General features: G+C 37.0%; 1 protein-coding gene across 3 annotated transcripts in view; it reads right to left on the bottom strand.

The window, feature by feature from the left end:
- LOC139127981 (translocon-associated protein subunit delta-like) overlaps positions 1–19,412 on the bottom strand; it is a 122,958-nt gene that overhangs the window by 67,599 nt on the left and 35,947 nt on the right. For all 3 annotated transcript variants that reach the window (XM_070693836.1, XM_070693837.1, XM_070693838.1), the window contains exon 2: positions 18,194–18,315. In XM_070693836.1, coding sequence (XP_070549937.1) covers positions 18,194–18,315 — 122 coding nt within the window. The remainder of the gene's footprint in view (positions 1–18,193; positions 18,316–19,412) is intronic.

A 19,412-nucleotide genomic window follows, 5' to 3' on the forward strand; every position in this document is an offset into this window, starting at 1 on the left:
TACGGAAATGGACGACATCAAACACCGGTTGAAACCACCTCTATATCACAACTTCCAGTTGTGATAAAAATTGCCTTAAAAATACAAATATGCAAATTTCACCACGATTTGAACAAATCTGACTGTAGTCACCCTAAGTAAACTGCATATTAGATTTAAAAACAATCGGACAAGCGGTTTCAGAGAAGAAGATTTTTTTACCAAAAACAGCAGAAAATGCCCAAAATATACAAATATGCAAATATCACCACAATTTGAACAAACTTAAGTGAGGTCACCCCAAGTGAACTGCATATAAAATTTCAAAGCAATTGGACTTGCGGTTTCAGAGGAGAAGGCAATTGTTGACGGACGACGGACGACGACGGACGACGACGGACGACGACGGACGAAGACGGAAAATCAACCTATTTGATAAGCTCCGCGTCGCTGACAGCGGAGCTAAAAATCAGATCTTTAGCTCTATTCGCTTGCCCAGAATTAGATGTGTACATAATTAATGAGGTAAAGCGTGTGTTGTCATAAGGTCTCCAATCCTACCAAATACAAAGGACATAGCACTTGTGGTTACTTATTTATTGACATAAACATATATTTTAGGTAAAAGGTCATCGAGGTCACATGACATTTGGTCAAAAAATTTCTCTCCTATAGTTATCCCTATATACCAAAAATCAGACATCCAGCTCTATTGGCTTGCTCAGAATGAGATATGTGCATAATTATTGAGGTACAGTATGTGGTGTCATAAGGTGTCCAAATATACCAAATATGAAGGGTGTAGCACTTGTGGTTACCGAGTTATGGAAAAATATGTATACTTGAGGTCAAAGGTCACCAAGGTCACGTTACATTTTGTCAAAAAAATTGTATTGCTAATTTATCCCTATATACCAAAAATCAGACCTCTAGCTCTATTGGCTCGCTCAAAATTAGATATGCACATGATTAATGAGGTACAATATGTGGCGTCATAAGGTGTCCCATCATACCATACATGAAGGCTGTAGCACTTGTGGTTACTGAGTTATAGACAAATATGTATATTTGAGGTCAAAGGTCACCGAGGTCACGTGACATTTTGTCAAAAAAATTGTACTGCTAAGTTATCCCTATATACCAAAAATCAGACCTCTAGCTCTATTGGCTCGCTCAAAATTAGATATGCACATAATTAATGAGGTACAATATGTGGCGTCATAAGGTGTCCCATCATACCATACATGAAGGCTGTAGCACTTGTGGTTGCTGAGTTATGGACAAATATGTATATTTGAGGTCAAAGGTCACCAAGGTCACGTGACATTTTGTCAAAAAAATTGTATTGCTAAGTTATCCCTATAGTAGGTATTCCAAGTGAAAATTTTAAAATCACTAAATTGCTTTTTTAATGCAATTTCCAAAGAGTGCTTGGAAAATGATGAAAAATGCTTTTTATCTGGTCAAAATCGGTTCAGTCATTCAAAAGTTATGAAGATTTTTGTGTATGTAAAACCTCGCGGCCGAAGGTCACAGTATTGAAAAAAAGTTAAAATTGCTAAAATTATAGATTTTAATAGGCTTGTTTTCCCTGAAATACATGACTCTGTAACAAATATGTTGCTAAAAGTATTTAAAAGTAACTTCTTTTTACAAAATAATTAAATCTTTGACCAAAGGAAATTTACTCTTTGACGTAAACGCATCCAAATATGACAGTTTGTCTGATTCTGCATCGCGGAAAAAATACAAAATGACTGAAAAATACAAATTTTGGCAGATTTACAGTCATTCTGATGCAAAATTATTGGTGAACTTACAAAGCATTGTTAATCTATATGCACTACTATTGTAGTGTAATTAAAAAAAAGGAAAGTTCATGCAGGAAATGTAATTAGATAGTCAAAAATGTAGAATGAAGTTTGATTTAACTGCAAAATGTGCCTTTGCCGGACAACCAAAAATAGGGTAAAATATGAAAATTAGCCATGTTTGTCAAAATCTAGTCAAGAACATTGACATTTAAAAAGTACAAACAAAGCCTATCAGCAAAGAAAAACAATTTTTCAACAAGTTTCAAATAGATATATGGTAAACTTTCTTCCCAGATCATTGTAATTTTGACCAAAAATGTCACTTTTGTACAAAAAATGACATTCACATTGGGTGATAAAATATGAAAAGTTACCATGTACAAAGTATACGCAAAGTCTGAGCGAATATTTCATAGTGTCAGACCATCTTTCTGGGTTTTTATCTGTAGAAAACCCTTTGTTATGAGTACCAATGAACATTCAGCAACAAAACTACTCTAAATGATGAAAAAATGTGACAGAAAAACCCATTTATGCAAATTTCTTCCTTTGAATGAGTGCTGGTGGCGTATACATATGTAGATATGCTGAAAACCTGCATGCCATGGCATGGTTAGTTAATCACTGGCTATGAAAATTTAAAGTTTTGAAATGTTTATGAAGTTCATATCAAAATTTTGATGAAGGAATATCTATTTTTGCAAAAATAACCTACACCAAATATTGCCATGGCAACCATTCTTTTAATTAAATTATCAGTTATCAACAAATTCCTTTTGTATGCCAAGACAGCTCATCTCAGAACTGCCACTGGACATACTTATATACACAAATGATTTTGCAACACCCTGAAAATTAAATGATCTTCAACAGCTCTGATTTACATTTTCATAATTTCCTAAACATGCATTTTTTGTTTTTTTATTAACGCCTCAATTATATAATTTGATATTACTGTACCATTAGAATATGTGAGGTTTTAATCTTACCATGATCCACAATATTTTTTGGTTGTTGGAAAAAATCAAATGAAAGTAAATGGAATTTGAAACTGTTGTGAAGTAATCTTCAATTGCAGATACTACAACAGAAGAGTTCAGCACTGCCAAGATAGGAGTATAGCACACTGAATTTTAAACTTCAGAGTAATGAAAATGACTGAACTGTGTCACAATAAAGTTTCTTTTATTCAATCAATCGTTTCATTTTTTCCTAAGATTGTAGAGACTAAGGATCGAGGATATTAGTAACTTTCAACCAGGAAAAAATACCAATATGTAGAAAGGATCAAAAGAAATCAACTTATTTTTTTCTTTACCTATTACAAAACCAGAAAGTAACACATAATTCTCATTTAAGTGATTGGGGCTACATGTAGTTTCATTCTTGTCGATGTTTCATAATGGAAAGGAACACAAAAAATAACTATAACTTAAACTATCATTATAAAAATATTTACGAATTAATCTCAAAGGCAACAAAATTCCAAGCATAACATTACACTATGGTTCAGAATGTTCATTTACAAAGTTCACTCAAAATGTTCTTTGAAAACGATTGTATTTTGACAGCCGTACCGGCAGCTACTCACTAAAAAGTCTGTGGCAAAGAGTACTAAACATCGTTGTTTTTCAGGTCAACAAGTGATTGAATAAAAAAAAATGTCATGAAACGGTAAAACAACAACTGATAAATAAGTAACGTTTCTAAAGAGTAACTAGAAACGCCTAGCTGAGAGAAAATTTCATCCCGTTTCACAGAAACTGACTGCGTTTTCGAGCGCCGCAGCTATGAATGGCAGATCTGGGGAATCCCCGCGAAAATCGCTCTCACTCCTCCAAAATGATGATTGTTCGCTTTTGAGCTGCATGATTCAGCTTGTCAAAAATATTTTTATTTTGTAGATAATTAATTAAATTTCTTATTTTTTATTTCGTTTGTTAATTAACAGTCATTTTAATGTTTTTAGAGCTTTAAAAAAATTCAAAACTCGCTAAAAAGCGACTATTTGGCCAAAATTCAAACGAAAAACATGAAAATAAAGGTCGAATCATGGGCTATCTATCTATGAATACTTTCAGTCTCTATACGCTTGGGCTCAAATGCGATAGTACGCTGTGTATACACAGGCTCAGTGGTCTAAAAATAGCGCGTTGAAAACATGGCCGCCGCTCTCGCCGATGCACGATTTTTGCATCGAAATTTTTCACTCATTTTCGTTCGTATGACTTTGACACTCCAGGAAACGATTGAGAAGAAAGGGGTAACTTGAAGTATTGAGGTATTTGCTGATAATTTGCCAAATTAAACGAGAAAAAATGCTTCGAAAATTCCCACACGTTTACACACTGAGCGTTTTCAGAAGCCGTAGCATGTTCGTGTGGTATACCTACTATATACCAAAAATCAGACCTCTAGCTCTATTGGCTCGCTCAAAATTAGATATGCGCATAATTGATGAGATACAATATGTGGCGTCATAAGGTGTCCCATCATACCATATATGAAGGGTGTACCACTTGTGGTTACTGAGTTATGGACAAATATGTATATTTGAGGTCAAAGGTCACCAAGGTCACATGACATTTTGTCAAAAAAATTGTATTGCTAAGTTGTCCCTATATACCAAAAATCAGACCTCTAGCTCTATTGGCTCGCTCAAAATTAGATATGAACATAATTAATGAGGTACAATATGTGGCGTCATAAGGTGTCCCATCATACCATACATGAAGGCTGTAGCACTTGCGGTTACTGAGTTATGGACAAATATGTATATTTGAGGTCAAAGGTCACTGAGGTCATGTGACATTTTGTCAAAAAAATTGTTTTGCTAAGTTATCTCTATATACCAAAAATCAGACCTCTAGCCCTATTGGCTCGCTCAAAATTAGATATGTGCATAATTAATGAGGTACAATATGTGGCGTCATAAGCTGTCCCATCATACCATATATGAAGGGTGGTAGCACTTGTGGTTACTGAGTTATGGACAAATATGTATATTTGAGATCAAAGGTCATCAAGGTCACATGACATTTTGTCAAAATATCCGAGATATCTGCGTGAACGGATGGACTCACGGATGGACGAACAGACGGACATGACCCAATCTATAAGCTCACTGGACTTCATCCGTGGGGATTAAAATTGTGTCACTGCATCCTTTTTGCAATATGAATACGATGAGAAACTAAATTTTTATTTTTCGTGGCCTTATACATGGGAGTCTATGGAGATCTGCCTTATACATGGGAGTCTATGGACGTGTAAACTAAAAATATGCAAATTTCACCACGATTTGCCCAAAGTTGGGAAAGGTCACTCCTATGCACTTCCATACCAAGTTTCAAATCAATCGGACTTGTGGTTTCAGAGCAGGAGATTTTTTGACCAAAAATGGGAGAAAATTACAAAAAAATTCATGAAAAATAGCAAGTCCAAGATACTGACCCAAGATGAGCACAATCATTTCATGTCAGCTCAAAGTACTTACATGCTAATTTTTCATGTAATCTGCTCTGTGGTTATTGAGTTTTTTCAATTTTGACTGTTTTTACATTTTTTCACTTAATTTGCATATTTTTGGCAATGACAACTTCATTTGAACAAAATCTCATCTACAGCCCATCATCCATGTACACACCAAATATCAAGATGAAATGTACAGCGGTTTTGGAGTTTTTGATGTTGACGGACAGACATACAGACATACAGACATACAGACATATATACATACAGACATTTCCCTAGCCTATAAGAATAGCTTCCATTGCCATATATACATATGGCTATGGGAGCTAAAAAGTAATGCTACATCTTTGATCTTCTAAACCCTACCCCCCCCCCCCCCTGCATATCAAATGTTCCACCCCTTGGTATTACATAAGACCAAATGACAGGAAGTACATTTACAACCTTGGAGATTTTTAATTAATGCCATGAGTGTTATCATTCTAATGTAAACAGCACTTAAGTTAGTTACAGATAGTGAAATGCCTTCCACTGTGGGTGGTGATTACAACATCTGGAATTATCCTGGATCCAAATTTCTCATTAGTTTTTGTATGTCTTACATAGAAAAGTTGTAAAAATAGGTCCAAAATGAAAAAAATCACCTCAGCTTTGTTTTCTGGATCAAATTTTCCTACAAATTGGTATCAAATATGACAAAATTATGTTCACAGCCTGCAAAATTGTCTCACAACATATCCTGGGTTAGTATAGGTCATTTAAGGTCACAAACTGAGAAAAGTACCTAAAATATACAAATTTTGGGGTTTCCCAACACTTTGAGCAGAAAATTTATCTAATAACATCTTTCGGGACTTTATACCAAATTACAAAGCTATCAAACAAGTAATGTTGAGATAAAGTTTTCTTGACCAAAAATGACAATATTGTCTTAAAAATACAATTTTTTATATTTCAGGACAATTTCCATATATCTAACTATTGTCATCTCTGTACGTCTGTGTACGAAATATGAAAGCTGTCTGTCCAGGGGTTTTAAAAAGGAAACACTGTCTAAGATTTTTTGACCAAAAACGACAAAATTGCACAAAAATAGTAATTTTCCCAATTTTGTCATAATTTCAACAAATTAGAAGAGTAACACCCTTGCAAAGAGACAACCCAAATTTGAGAGCGATTGGGCCGGCGGTTTCAGAGAAGAAGAATTTTTACTGAAAATGAGAAAAATCACAAAAAAATTCAGCAAAAATACAAAATTAAGGATATCTTCACAATATTCATAAAACTGTATAAGATTAACCTAAGGTACTTGCACACAAATTTTCAAACCAATCAAAATTAAAAAAAAAAGCGGTTCTTGAGTTATTAATTCTTAACCATTTTCACATTTTGTAAGCTCATTTGCATAATTTTGGCAATGCAGACTTCATTTGAACAAAATCCCATCTATAGCCCAGGATGCATCCACACACCAAATACCAAGCTGAAACGTGCAGCGGTTTGCGTGTTTTTGATGTTGACGGACATACTGTACTTACATCCATACATACATACTTACATACATACACACATATATACAGACGCCATCGACTTCAGCCTATACGATAAACTCACATTGGTAAAACCAAATGTGAGCTAAAAATGCCCCAAAAATACAAATATGCAAATTTCACCACGATTTGAACAAACTTAAGTGAGGTCACCCCAAGTGAAGTGCATATAAAATTTCAAAGCCAGGGATTACCCTGGCTCAAGAACGGCATGAGATAAAATCGCACATGAAAAAAAACAGTGGGAGAATTTCAAAGTCTGTGGGAACCAGACCTAACTTTCCCTGATTTTCTGCATATTGGTTAATTTGCATAACAATACACTCAGTGAGACAGTTTTCGGACGACCTCAGTTTTCAGACATTTAATGACAGGCTGTTCGTTATACGCCCTTCGCTCCGTTTTGATAGCGTTTTACAAGTCATGCTACAGCATATTAAGTCAGGTGACGCTGCCGTCCCGTTTTGGATTTTTTTGGGGGTGAAAGCTATTTCGGGCGCTACAAACTTGGTGAAGTTAGCCACACCGTACAATACGAGGTGTAGAACGCAACACACAGGGACAGCCCGTGTACGATATCTAGAAGCGCTATATACACGTTGAAATATAGTTGCGTCGTCCATGGATTAAATGTAACTAATTATCATGAAATATTTCCACATAGTTTTCTAAACACATCGAAATTGAAAATCGGGGTTCGAAGTTTCAAAATATCAATATTTAGCTCCTTATCACATTCAAAATACGACGTCCGATTACTGCGATAGTAGTCCGATTACACGCGCTCAACATGGGGCAAAAATTTGGCAACTTTGACCCCCCTAAATGCCACTTCTGTCGGTGTTAACAGTTTGAGGATAAACACAATAAAGTTTCGAAGGGTATGGTAATAAGATTTCGTTGAGCTCGTCATTTATGAAACGGCTTTGGGCGAAATTCACTACCCTATCCGAAAACTGTCATTCTGAGTGTAGTTGTAATCGGAGGTGGTCGAATCCATACTTTCCAGTGCGGGAGTAACGGAAGTACAGTAGTCCAGAATAGTGCATTTTCGTTTTTTCTTCGCACTACCACTCGTACTGGACACGAATGTTCCTTTGAAAGCGCCATTTTGAGCTACGACAACAAACTGTATATCAGCAATGAACAGTTGCTGTATCGACTCCAATGATTTGTCAATGAACGCAAAACTTCCTGTTGGCAACCAATCACAAACGCTGTTGAAACGGGTAACTCTGCAACAGCTTTTTTCTAGCGTAATTATAGCGCTCTCTACGGCGACACAATGAGTGGTTCTGTACTGAAAACCGGCCAAATGTTACCGACGAATTTAGATCGCGTAAAGGTATCACGTACGCGCCATTTGAATTATCGGCGCGACTTTTTTGCCCAATTGATTTTTCTGAATGCGATTTTTCTGATTTTTGAGCGTAAATATCGCGTTATCGCGCCCCAAAGTGATCCCTGAAAGCAATTGGACTTGCGGTTTCAGAGGAGAAGGCAATTGTTGACGGACGACGACGACGGACGACGGACAACGACGGAAAATCAACCTATTTGATAAGCTCCGCGTCGCTGACAGCGGAGCTAACAAAATTAAGGTCAAATAGAAAGCTGCATATAATAAAACTGAAAGCATTTAGGCCTATATAAGAAATTTAGAAACTATAATTTTTTGACCAAAAAACAGCAAAATTTGCCTAAAAAAAATTCTGCAAATTTCACCACAATTTGAACAAATCTGATGGAGATCACCCCTAGGAACCTCAATACCAAGTTTTAAATCAATCCGACATGCGCTTTCAGAGAAGATGATTTTTTTTACCAAAAACAGGAAAAATTGCCCCAAAAATACAATTATGCAAATTTCACCACAATTTGAACAAACTTGACTGAGGTTACCTCTAGGAACCTCTATACCAAGTGTCAAATTAATCTGACTTGAAGTTTCAGAGAAGAAGATTTCTTGACCAAAAACAGGAAAAATTGCCCCAAAAATACAATTATGCAAATTTCACCACAATTTGAACAAACTTGAGTGAGGTCACTCCTATGAACCTCCATACCAAATTTCAAAGAAATCTGACTTGCGGTTTCAGAGAAGACCATTGTTGACGGACGGACCGACGGACGGACGGACGAACGGACGGACCACGACGGACAATCAGCCTATCGGGTAAGCTCCGCGTCTCTGACAGCGGAGCTAAAAATATCAGTAACTCCAATATTTTGATGAAGCACTATATCCCTGTCTTTCAAAGTAATATTTTGCAGTCAGAAATTTCTCCAGAAGGAGTCTCATGCCACTCTTCTATCGTACGCAGCAAGCTTGTGTAGGTCACCATGCTGAATTCCTTATATGGTCAAGACCCCCTATTTTGATTGTAGCGGACCTTAACAAAAGCCACCTAGCTTGTCAAAACCGTGGTATGGCAAGTTGCTATTGCTATTATGAAGAGAATGGAGTTTCTCTCAGATTTTTAGTATTTTCAACCTCTTTTTTTGCAATTTCAATGAAAAAGTATCAGTCATTTGGGCAATTATAAAAATGAAGTGAACTTTACAGCAGTAGTGAAAAAACCTGCATTAGACTATTGTCTTCAATCACTTCTGGTCATGTAGTCATAAGTGTGATGAAACATCTTACAAGTATTTATTTCTGTTAAACACATCTAATGCGGTAACTGGCAAGAATTTCCATAAAAGACTGAAGCATATTAAATTAATTTCATTATGGTAATGTACTTTTTACAATTAAAAACTGTAAATACCACCAATTTGTCACAAACCATTGTAGGAGAGGTCCCACAATCTGGGTAAGAGCAGAATCATTTTTTTTGGAAAAACAGAGGCTACTTGTTCGGGGACAAGTGGATAAAAATAGTGACAACATCACTGTTCGCTCCCATAAAGTTATCAAAACAAGTCAACAATTGTATGAAACACGGACATACATATACAGACAAACTGACATACACAGACTGGCACAGAGTGATGACATTGACCCAGTGTGCCTTGGCCCATAGAGAATGATAAAGATATAACAAACAGCTGAATGTAATGATAAAATAGTTAAGTATAGGCCTATACAGGCACTGAGAGTGAATGTTACAGCAATTTGATTAGTTTCTTTTCCTTTTCTACTTCTGTGATAATCTTCAATCTGCAAGGCAGTTTATGTATTGACAAATATGTTATCTTTTACAAGCACACAGTAAACTGTTCTTGATTTTTCATTTACAATATTTGACATAGACTGAAATACATAACATGCAACCAATGTTTACACTTTGCCCATACACCAGATACATGGAGAAATTTCAACATACAATCATCAACTCAGAAACCCTACAGGGAAAAGTAAACATTGTTTTCTTCCAGAACAGCTGGTGCATCCACATCTGGAACAACTTACAAACTTAACAAATTAATTACACAAGGATGATGACACAAGAGATAAAGTTAAACTGTGCTGAACTTGACTATTCCTTTCAAATCCTTACCTAACTTGACATCTTAAACTAAAATACACTGAAAGTTAATTGTGCACAAAAATACATCGGGGTGGACCATTTGATAAGGGATGGTGTCTGGAAGATCGATGAGGTACATTATCTTTTTTATCCGATCCATTGTACATTCTTTTTTCCCCACTCTCCCACCTTTTCTTTTTGTCAAACCTTCTCTGGCTGAATTTTTTATTGGCATTTGTTTGGAATTTTTTCAAAATCTGCCAGGATTTTTTTACCACATTTCAACACCAAATACAGTTTACCATATCAAATGCTTACTAAATCACCACATTATATACTCTTAGTTCCAGTAGGTATAAAATTACCAAAAAAAATCTTAAAAATACAAAATGAAAGATATCCCAGTAAAACTGAAAGTTTCGCAAAGTTGCCCCAAAAATTAAAAATTCCGGATTTCAACTTAATTTCAATATATCTTATTAACAAAAACCCTAAGAACCAGTTTACTAAATATCAAAGCAATCAAACTGGTAAATTTTGAGAAACAAATTTTTTGACCAAAAATGATAAAAATTGCCCCCAAAATACAAAATTGCAGATTTCATCCTAATTTAAAAAATATCTCATTAACATAAACCCTAGGAACCTGTGCACTAGATATCAAAGCTACCAGATCAGTAGTTTTAGGAGAAACATTTTTTGACCAAAAAAGGCAAAAATTGCCCCAAAAATAAAAAAAAATTGCCAGTTTCAACATACCTTCAATACATTATATTGAGATTAATCTTAGATACCTGTATACCAAATATCAAAGCTATCAAATCAGTAGTTTTTGGATTAAAAAAATTTTTATCAAAAATTGGGAAAATTGCCCCAAAATTACAAATATGACAATATCAATACAATTTGTACAAGCATGACTGAGGTCATTCTGAGGAACATGAATATTAAGTTTCATAGCAATCAGACGAGCTATTTCAGAACACAAGATTTTTTGACTAAAAACGAAAAAAATACCCAAAAAATACAAACATGCAAATTTCATCCCAATTTTTGCACACATAATTTGGAATACCTAAAGAAATCTGCATACCAAGTTTCAACCAAATCTGACCAATGCTTACTGAGTTTTAGTCATTTGCAGGATTTTTCCTTTTTCACCCTCATTTGCATATTTTTGGCACTGACATGTTCATTTGAACAAATTCACATCTCCACCCCTAGGTGCACCTGTACACCAAATTCTAAGACAGTAGGTGCTACGGTTTAGGAGTTTTTGATGTGGACGGACTAACAGACATACATACATACATACACACAGACGCCATTTTGCCCCCTTATACGAATACCTCCCATTTGCATATATACATATCCATATATGGGAGCGTAAAAATTAAATTTTTCAGGCCCTGCAAACTGCTTTATCATATTCTGTACATAAACTACGATCTATCCAGAAGATGCCTGGACCAATAACCGCTCTGTTCATTCTGCCGAAACGGCAACGAGACACTAGTTCATCTTTTCTACACCTGTAAATTCACTGAGACCTTCTGGAATGAGTTTCACGCATTTTTCGAGGAATCTCTCAGTTTATTCACAATACACAACTTAAATGAAGTGCTCTATGGTGAAGACGATTACTCTAACATTCATAATCACTTGCTACTGTTAGCCATCTATGCCATGAAAATGAAACAGAGTAAACCACTCTTTGCAGCTTTTATGTTGCAAGTGAAATTCAACTATCATCTAGAGTACAAAATAGCTCTGGAAAAAGACAAATTAGAGAGACACTGCAGCAAATGGATTTCAATTTTACACACAATTGTAGATAACTAAGCACTGTACTTAATTTTAATTCAAGTTACTGTTACTAAAGAAAATGTTACCAATAAAACAACTTAAATACAAAAAAACAAAAAGGTACTCAGAATAATGGCCGGTAGTCACCATCCACTGGCCACTTTGGCTGAGTGACTGAAGGGTAATTTACATGTACAGCGAAATGGAGTCAGCTTGGACTCTTTCTTGTGCCACGTGACAAAATAAACGGCAGCAACCTGGCTGACATTTTTTACAGACAAAACACACAGACAATGTAGCAAATGTCATGAAATTTTTTTCTATTGAAAAGGCGTGCTGGCGTTACCAGGACTTACTTTTATGAACATGTTGATTTTGTCATGGATGTGTACGACAATACATCCATGTCTTGAACAAAAAAATTGAAAAAAAATGTAAATTTCAATATTATCGATGATTTCATCCACTCACAAACTGAAGCAAGAGTTTTCCGTCTTTAGGGAGAACAACTGACGTTAAAATCAATAGCATTAATGGACACTACAGACCCAATCCTAGTACGAGTAGTCGCTGATGGGGGTTGTATAGAGTTGTCGGTCAAACAGTCGACAGTGTGCTCACTGTTGTTAGAATTTCATCTGGACGTTTATAATAGACGTACAGTGATGAATGTAGCATCAAATAAAATAGATAAGGTATATAACACTGGCATTTGGATGGCAGCAATCTATTTTTAGCTGTTTGATGCTGTGTTTGGTGTTTGTTTGGTTGATGCTGTCCCAATTTCCCTGAAGCTACCACCTCAAATTGACCAAGGAAGTTTGTGTAGATGCAGACGCAGGAAACTTGATACCGCATCGTTCAAGCTCTTTCTGTACACAATTTGTTTGGTTGATGCCGTCCCAATTTCGCTGAAGCTACCACCTCAAATTGACCAAGGAAGTTTGTGTAGATGCAGACGCAGGAAACTTGATACCGCATCGTTCAAGCTCTTTCTGTACACAATTTACCATATTTTGGGTTTTATCTCAACTTGTCATGAGGAACTTTTTGTAACAATAAGAATACAAATATAATCTTTTGTTTGATTTGTGGGATTGATTAAATAGGTGGTATGTCTTTGATGACATTTAGTTAGGGGTGTTCTGTCTAAAGAAAACATCTGTGGCTGTGTTTATGTTGTTGCGCCGCACAACAGAGAGTCCATGCTGACTCCATTTTCACTGTAAATTGCAGTGGGGTTGCATTGAAGAGGCTCCTTTGGTCAGTTGGGCCCTGTGTAGTGCTGGCTGCTGGCACATGTTTGACTGTACAGAGAAACACCAGGCTTACTTAGATAAATCTATACAATTATGGCATGGACTGATCATGTCACATGTAATAAATTTGACTTTCAAATGTATGTATGATCTCCAGGGTCAATACATTAACTACAAACCACAACAATAAATTTCAAAATCATCATTGATTTCACTGAAGAACGCATAAAGAAAATGGTAACAAAACAGTATGTGCAGTATGGAGCAAATTGCTAATGATTTGTCACAGTGTAACATGTTACAGTGTTGCAGCCAGGATTTTGACACCAGGGACACTGTGTCACAGTACCATTTATTTTGGGGGACATTTTGCACATTTTGGGGACAACATGCATCAGTTGTCAATCAAATTTTGTATCATTTTTGTGACATATCAGTTTCAAAACACTAAATTCAAGCCACTAGGAGTGCATCGCTATGCATGAATTTCAGTAATTGTAGTAGTATACCATATCTGACTCCAATCAGAGCTCAGTCAGATTACAAGCACGTTATGATATCAAGTGCAGCATTTTAATTGCTTCTAATCATGGCTCCGAAAGTAAATATAAGCCTCAAAATAACCATCCAAAGAAAGACCACAATCAGTATTCGATATTACTTGCAGACTACAGCTACGCCCGCGTATAACCTTGCATAGCGCATCGCACAATGCCAGTGTCAATGACGCATTGTACCAGCACTGTCTATTGTACCAGCACAAGTGTGGCGCACTTTTAGACGGTCCCCAGCTGTGCGGCGCACCCTACGCTGCGTGAAAGGGAGTTGACACTTTGCATTTGACCGTAGTTTAATGCGCTCGGCCGCACCAGCTCCGACAGTGCACAAAAAAAACCGTTTAGCAACAACGTTCCCGCTGCATTTTTACAGCTACAGTAACGATATTTTCATGATTCGCTACAATTGCCGATCCTGCTTGAACCAGAGCCAACACAAATGCAAACTTCCAGTCATCATGGTTTCTAGATTATTTTTTCCAGCGTAAAGATTTACGTAATAAATATCAGTTTTACCTTTGTAAAAGAGTTGTGTCACATTATGTCGCATGGAAAAATGTTTATGTTTTGTCAGTTTTCAATGATAATAAATAAATACGGGTTGTTTACATTGTACAGCGCTGTAATATACGGGATGAGACTGCTATGGTGTCGCAAACCTTGAACAAAATTGCGATAAAATGTTTCGATTGATCAATAGAGGCTGACCTAATGATATGCACGTCCTACTGAACCTGCTTGACCCCAAGGCGAGAAGCTACAGCTTATAAATCCAAGTCTGTCTCGACATGATAAGCATAAAAATGATAAGCATTTTTCCAGGCATCTGTAATCAAAATTCGGGGTATGGTCTTTCCATGTATCGTTCTTATTTTCGTATTCGAAAATCAGAATAGTGAAATGGTTAAAAAACGTTCATAGGAAACGACGATTTGCTGAAATCCTACCATACTGAACGTCCTGTGAAAATAGCAACTGTCCGAATCGAAACTGTTTCGTATTGCCTAAAGTGAATATGACTGAGCTCCGCGTAATTTTGTCATCGCTGTTGAGCATGAGTCGTAAAAATACACCCTGGCGCATATCTTTGTGTAAACTAAAATAGTTCAAAAGACAGAAGTATTATGACATCTTAAGATTCAGACATCTGAACTTCGATATAGCTATGAAGTCTCCACGTTTTTCCGTGCTCGAACTTCGAAGAGCCGTTTGGAATAGAGTCAAGACGGAAATTTGCATGGTAACTGTGGCAACCTGACCTGTGAACGCATACCCCCTCACCAAACAAGGATGGCAGCCCGTGGTTGTGGCGTTACATTTGAACTATATTTTTCCTTTCCAACTTCTGAGAAACAATATTTGAATAACAATTCTTCATTCTCGTGATTCTTTATTTTCTGACATCGACTATGATATGTCTTCTAACTTTGGATATATTTTACTTTTGTGGTTTTCATTCGCTCATGTACAAAATATTTTCTATGACGATCAGACCCAGTGAGATTACGTATCTAATTCTTATCTGCGTTTCCTGATGTCATGTTGGCAGCATTGCTTCATTGTGTCAGTACACGCTTTCTATCTCACATTTGCTATTTCTGACGTGTTTTCCTTCACATATATGGGACTTGTACGTCTTCCTATGGCTAGAAATGAGCGGCTAAAACATGAAGTCTCGTCTCTATTGTCTGTACTAAAAATAACCTAGCTTGTGATAAAGAAACACCGTCCCAGGGGACTGTAACCATGGCCACGTCCCTCCACCCGGTTTGCTACGCCTATCAACTTGAAAGTGTTTCAATCCATTCACTATAGTTTCACAGAACAAATGTTCATCTCTGATGTGAAATGGTAAAGACTCAAAGAACTCAACACACGCTATCCAACTTGCCCTGGAAAACTTCACTTACTTGTAAGTTAGCCGTTTTGAAAATTTTGCAAAGTAGCAAATTTCTGACAAATGTCAAGACATAAGATTAAAATCATAAGGAAATAATCGTCTGAAGAATACGTAACAGCCTTGGAGTTATGACTCAATCCCGACTGTGACTGGAGCAACGAGAGACCATGCACTGATCACAAGTCTAGCTGTTGCTTCTTTAAAGTTGCCCCCTCTGGAAAGTGTGATTGCATCAGCATGAAAAAGGCCCGGAGTGATTTGCTCAGAGAGGTGGTGATCAGTAATTTAATCGGCCACTATCCGGTCGCGTCGGTGACTCTAATAAAAACGACCACGGCTTTCGAACAGAAACAGAATATATATTTGCTGTGTCACCAGTCGATTTATCGTGTCAATGACTGGACAGTCGATACATTTATACACACCAAAGAGCCAACTGTTTTAACTTTTCATACATGCAGTCGCGCCTGATGACAGTTTCTAGACGTTTCTGCACTGAACAATTACGCGATGACCCCAAGTCATTTTGGTGTGTCACCGTTCTCATCGAACCAGTTCGACTACCATACGTGTTACTACAACAACTGTGATTACCAATGTCGAGAAACCAGCATCTTATAATTCCAAGTTGAAACTTTCAATTTCGACATGCTTCAAGGGACGTAAACTTGAAGGTCGTTATGATTTCTTGGCAATATACGGCATTGAAAACAGCAGGGGCATTGATGATCCTGATTGTCAGGCTGCACGAAGCGGCACGTTAGAAAAATGAAATACGGGAAAACAGGGTTACATAATTTAGTGGGTCGGCATATTTGGCACATGTCAAGTCCTTTTGTCTTATCATTAATCCACAACAAGTCCTCCCTTAAGTTTCATTTGCAAGGCAAAAAAATAATATATATATATATATATAACAAAACAAGAAACAAAAATCGCTTCTCAACGCACATTGGACCCCTTTGAAAAATGGTAACGTCTATTCAACAGTCAAAGGTCACACACACGGTACAATCACACATGCTTTATTTTCTACTGTGAGTGGCGCCGGCATTGTTTTGACGAAAACCCAGCGCGAAGTTTGTAATTTCACTGGGGTGGTTCACAAAAATTAAGAATGTATCTCTTGGTTTTAGTTCCTCACGTTAGTTTACTTATACTTACATTTTCACTTTTGCCTTGCATCTTGGACGTAGTGCATTTTCATGGCGGTAGCCAAATTTCATTCACTAGCATGGAAGAATTTTTGCATCCATGGATGGTATGAGTTTTTGTACTTACGTGGTTACAGTTTTCTTCCGAATTCCGTCTTCGTCAAGCCTAGTCGTAATTCCATTTATTTAATATTTGATTTAATGAATAATTTGGTTTTATGTTGTATTTTACAGCTTATCAATAAAGGAACTTGACATTTCTCTGAGCATGCATGGCTAACGAGGTAGAGCTACATACGTAACACGTGTATGTAATGCATCATCAGTTCGCGGGTCTATGGCCGGTAATAGTTGACAACAATTCTTTTGAAGTTGAACGAGTCAGACTGCTGCGTTGTTCTGTCTCCACTCGGACGCAAGCAATATTGTAGCGATTGTACATGGTAGTCAACCGACAGTCAGGGCTCGATATGCACGCTATTTCAACTCCCGTAAATTACATCTTGTCATACAGACGCAGTAATCCGAAAGAAAACTGGTTCATTGTGGACAGTCTCGCAAGGGTGTGTTTTTACTATAATAGACAAGAATAGCAGCGTATAGCGTACAATTGCAACACTTTTCAATCCGCTGTGTCTCAACCAGTTATAATATTTGTTGCCAGGACGCGGCACTTTGAAGATGTCGATGGCATGAGGCCAGTGATCTATTTCAGTCCTCGATTACCATACCAGTCCCTCTGAGCAAAGAAGGGCGATGTTCTGAAATTTTATGTAACAAATTCAGAGAGAATGAAATCTGAGCTGTTGACTTCAGCGGCAGCCTCAAGTTACAGCGCAGCCCTGCGTGATACGCTGTCGCAGAGTAGGCCATTGAAAAATGCTAGTACAATTGTGCGCTGATTTCCATGGTAAATTTATGCGCTGTCAATGGGGTTGAGCACATCGCACACTGGCCCAAGCCGCACCTTTACACTGGCATTGTGCGTTACGGAAACCAGCATTGTGCGGCAAATGTACCAGCATAATGCAAGGTTATGCGCGGGCTTAGCTGTACATCCAACAGTCGACTCATGAGTGCACCCAAGGTGACCTGAAGAATGTGAGAATGCGGGACAATGAGCTCCATTTTGGGGATATTGTCACAAGGCTGCAACACTGCATGTATCATGTTACAAATTAAATATCAAACCAATATATTGACAAGGAATTAGTCAAGTTAGCTTACTTTTGCACCATTTTTACAACTCAGGGTAAATTCAATAATAAACGCTGTGTCTGTAGCTGTGAATGCATCTTCTGTGGTGTACACTTTCTTGTCAGTAACTTGAGGAGATGTGCATACTTCACCTGCAGAGATAATGGAAAAAAATTGAGTCATTACTGTGACACTGATGAATAGATGAGAATACTACCATGTCTACATGACATCTCTATCATACCACAAAAAGAGATGATTAATGTAATGCTAAACATGAGACAAATGTAAGTCATGTGGTATAAGCATTTACCAATCATATCAGAATGTGTGTACTAATACAGTTCATTGACAAATTTATCAGCATGACAGTATTATCCAAACCGTGTGGTTTGCTTGATAATTTTCTCTTGCTTCTCATTTTCTTGCAAATCTGTAATTTTAAAAGATACCTAGTGGCAAATCAACAACCAGCCTAGCAGCCGATATTGCTCAAACAAATTATCGATGATGACAGAGTCCCCACTTGTTAATGGGTACTTTAATTACAAGTCCTCGGAGAGAATAGAGTCCTCTTCATTAATTAGGTCTGTGATTAAAAATACTGTGATACAGATTGGGCTTAATGGCTGAGAATGAACGAGTTCTATGGTGGTGAAAACATAAAACCAATGTAGGCCGTCATCCTAATTACAAAAGGTCATTAAATGAGTCAATTAGTAATTAATCAAGAGGATGTTGCCAAACATTTTTGCATCCTTTCATAATAAACACTGACAGATTATCACTGGTACCATATTTCATAAAGTTTGATGCAGTGCTTCTTGACATTCACCCTAAAAACAAAAATTCATCATGTAAGTGCAAATTAGCAATTAATTTAAACGATACTGCTAAGTGTCACTGAGATCAACATCTGTGCCAAGTTTTATCAAATTTGATGCAGTATTTGTGGGCATATCACTCTAATTAGGAAAGTTCATTATACATATGCAATTACAAATTAATTACCATGACACTGATAAATGTCTTTATTCACTGTTTAAAGGTCTGGTGAAATGGTTCCGTTCGTGTGACTGAATATCTTCCAGGAGGTCAATACTATTACACTCGCAATAGAATTGCAACCTAAAAGTATGCGCAAGTGTTAATTTTTTTGAAATTTCTATGCGCGGCTTTCATTGGGTCATTTTGCGACACTCAGGTCACGCCCTCAGCGGGAGTCAAGGTTGGCCGTCTGTGACGTCAC

The sequence above is a fragment of the Ptychodera flava genome, unplaced genomic scaffold (assembly GCF_041260155.1).
Source record: "Ptychodera flava strain L36383 unplaced genomic scaffold, AS_Pfla_20210202 Scaffold_40__1_contigs__length_1388640_pilon, whole genome shotgun sequence".
Classification (NCBI taxonomy): domain Eukaryota; kingdom Metazoa; phylum Hemichordata; class Enteropneusta; family Ptychoderidae; genus Ptychodera; species Ptychodera flava.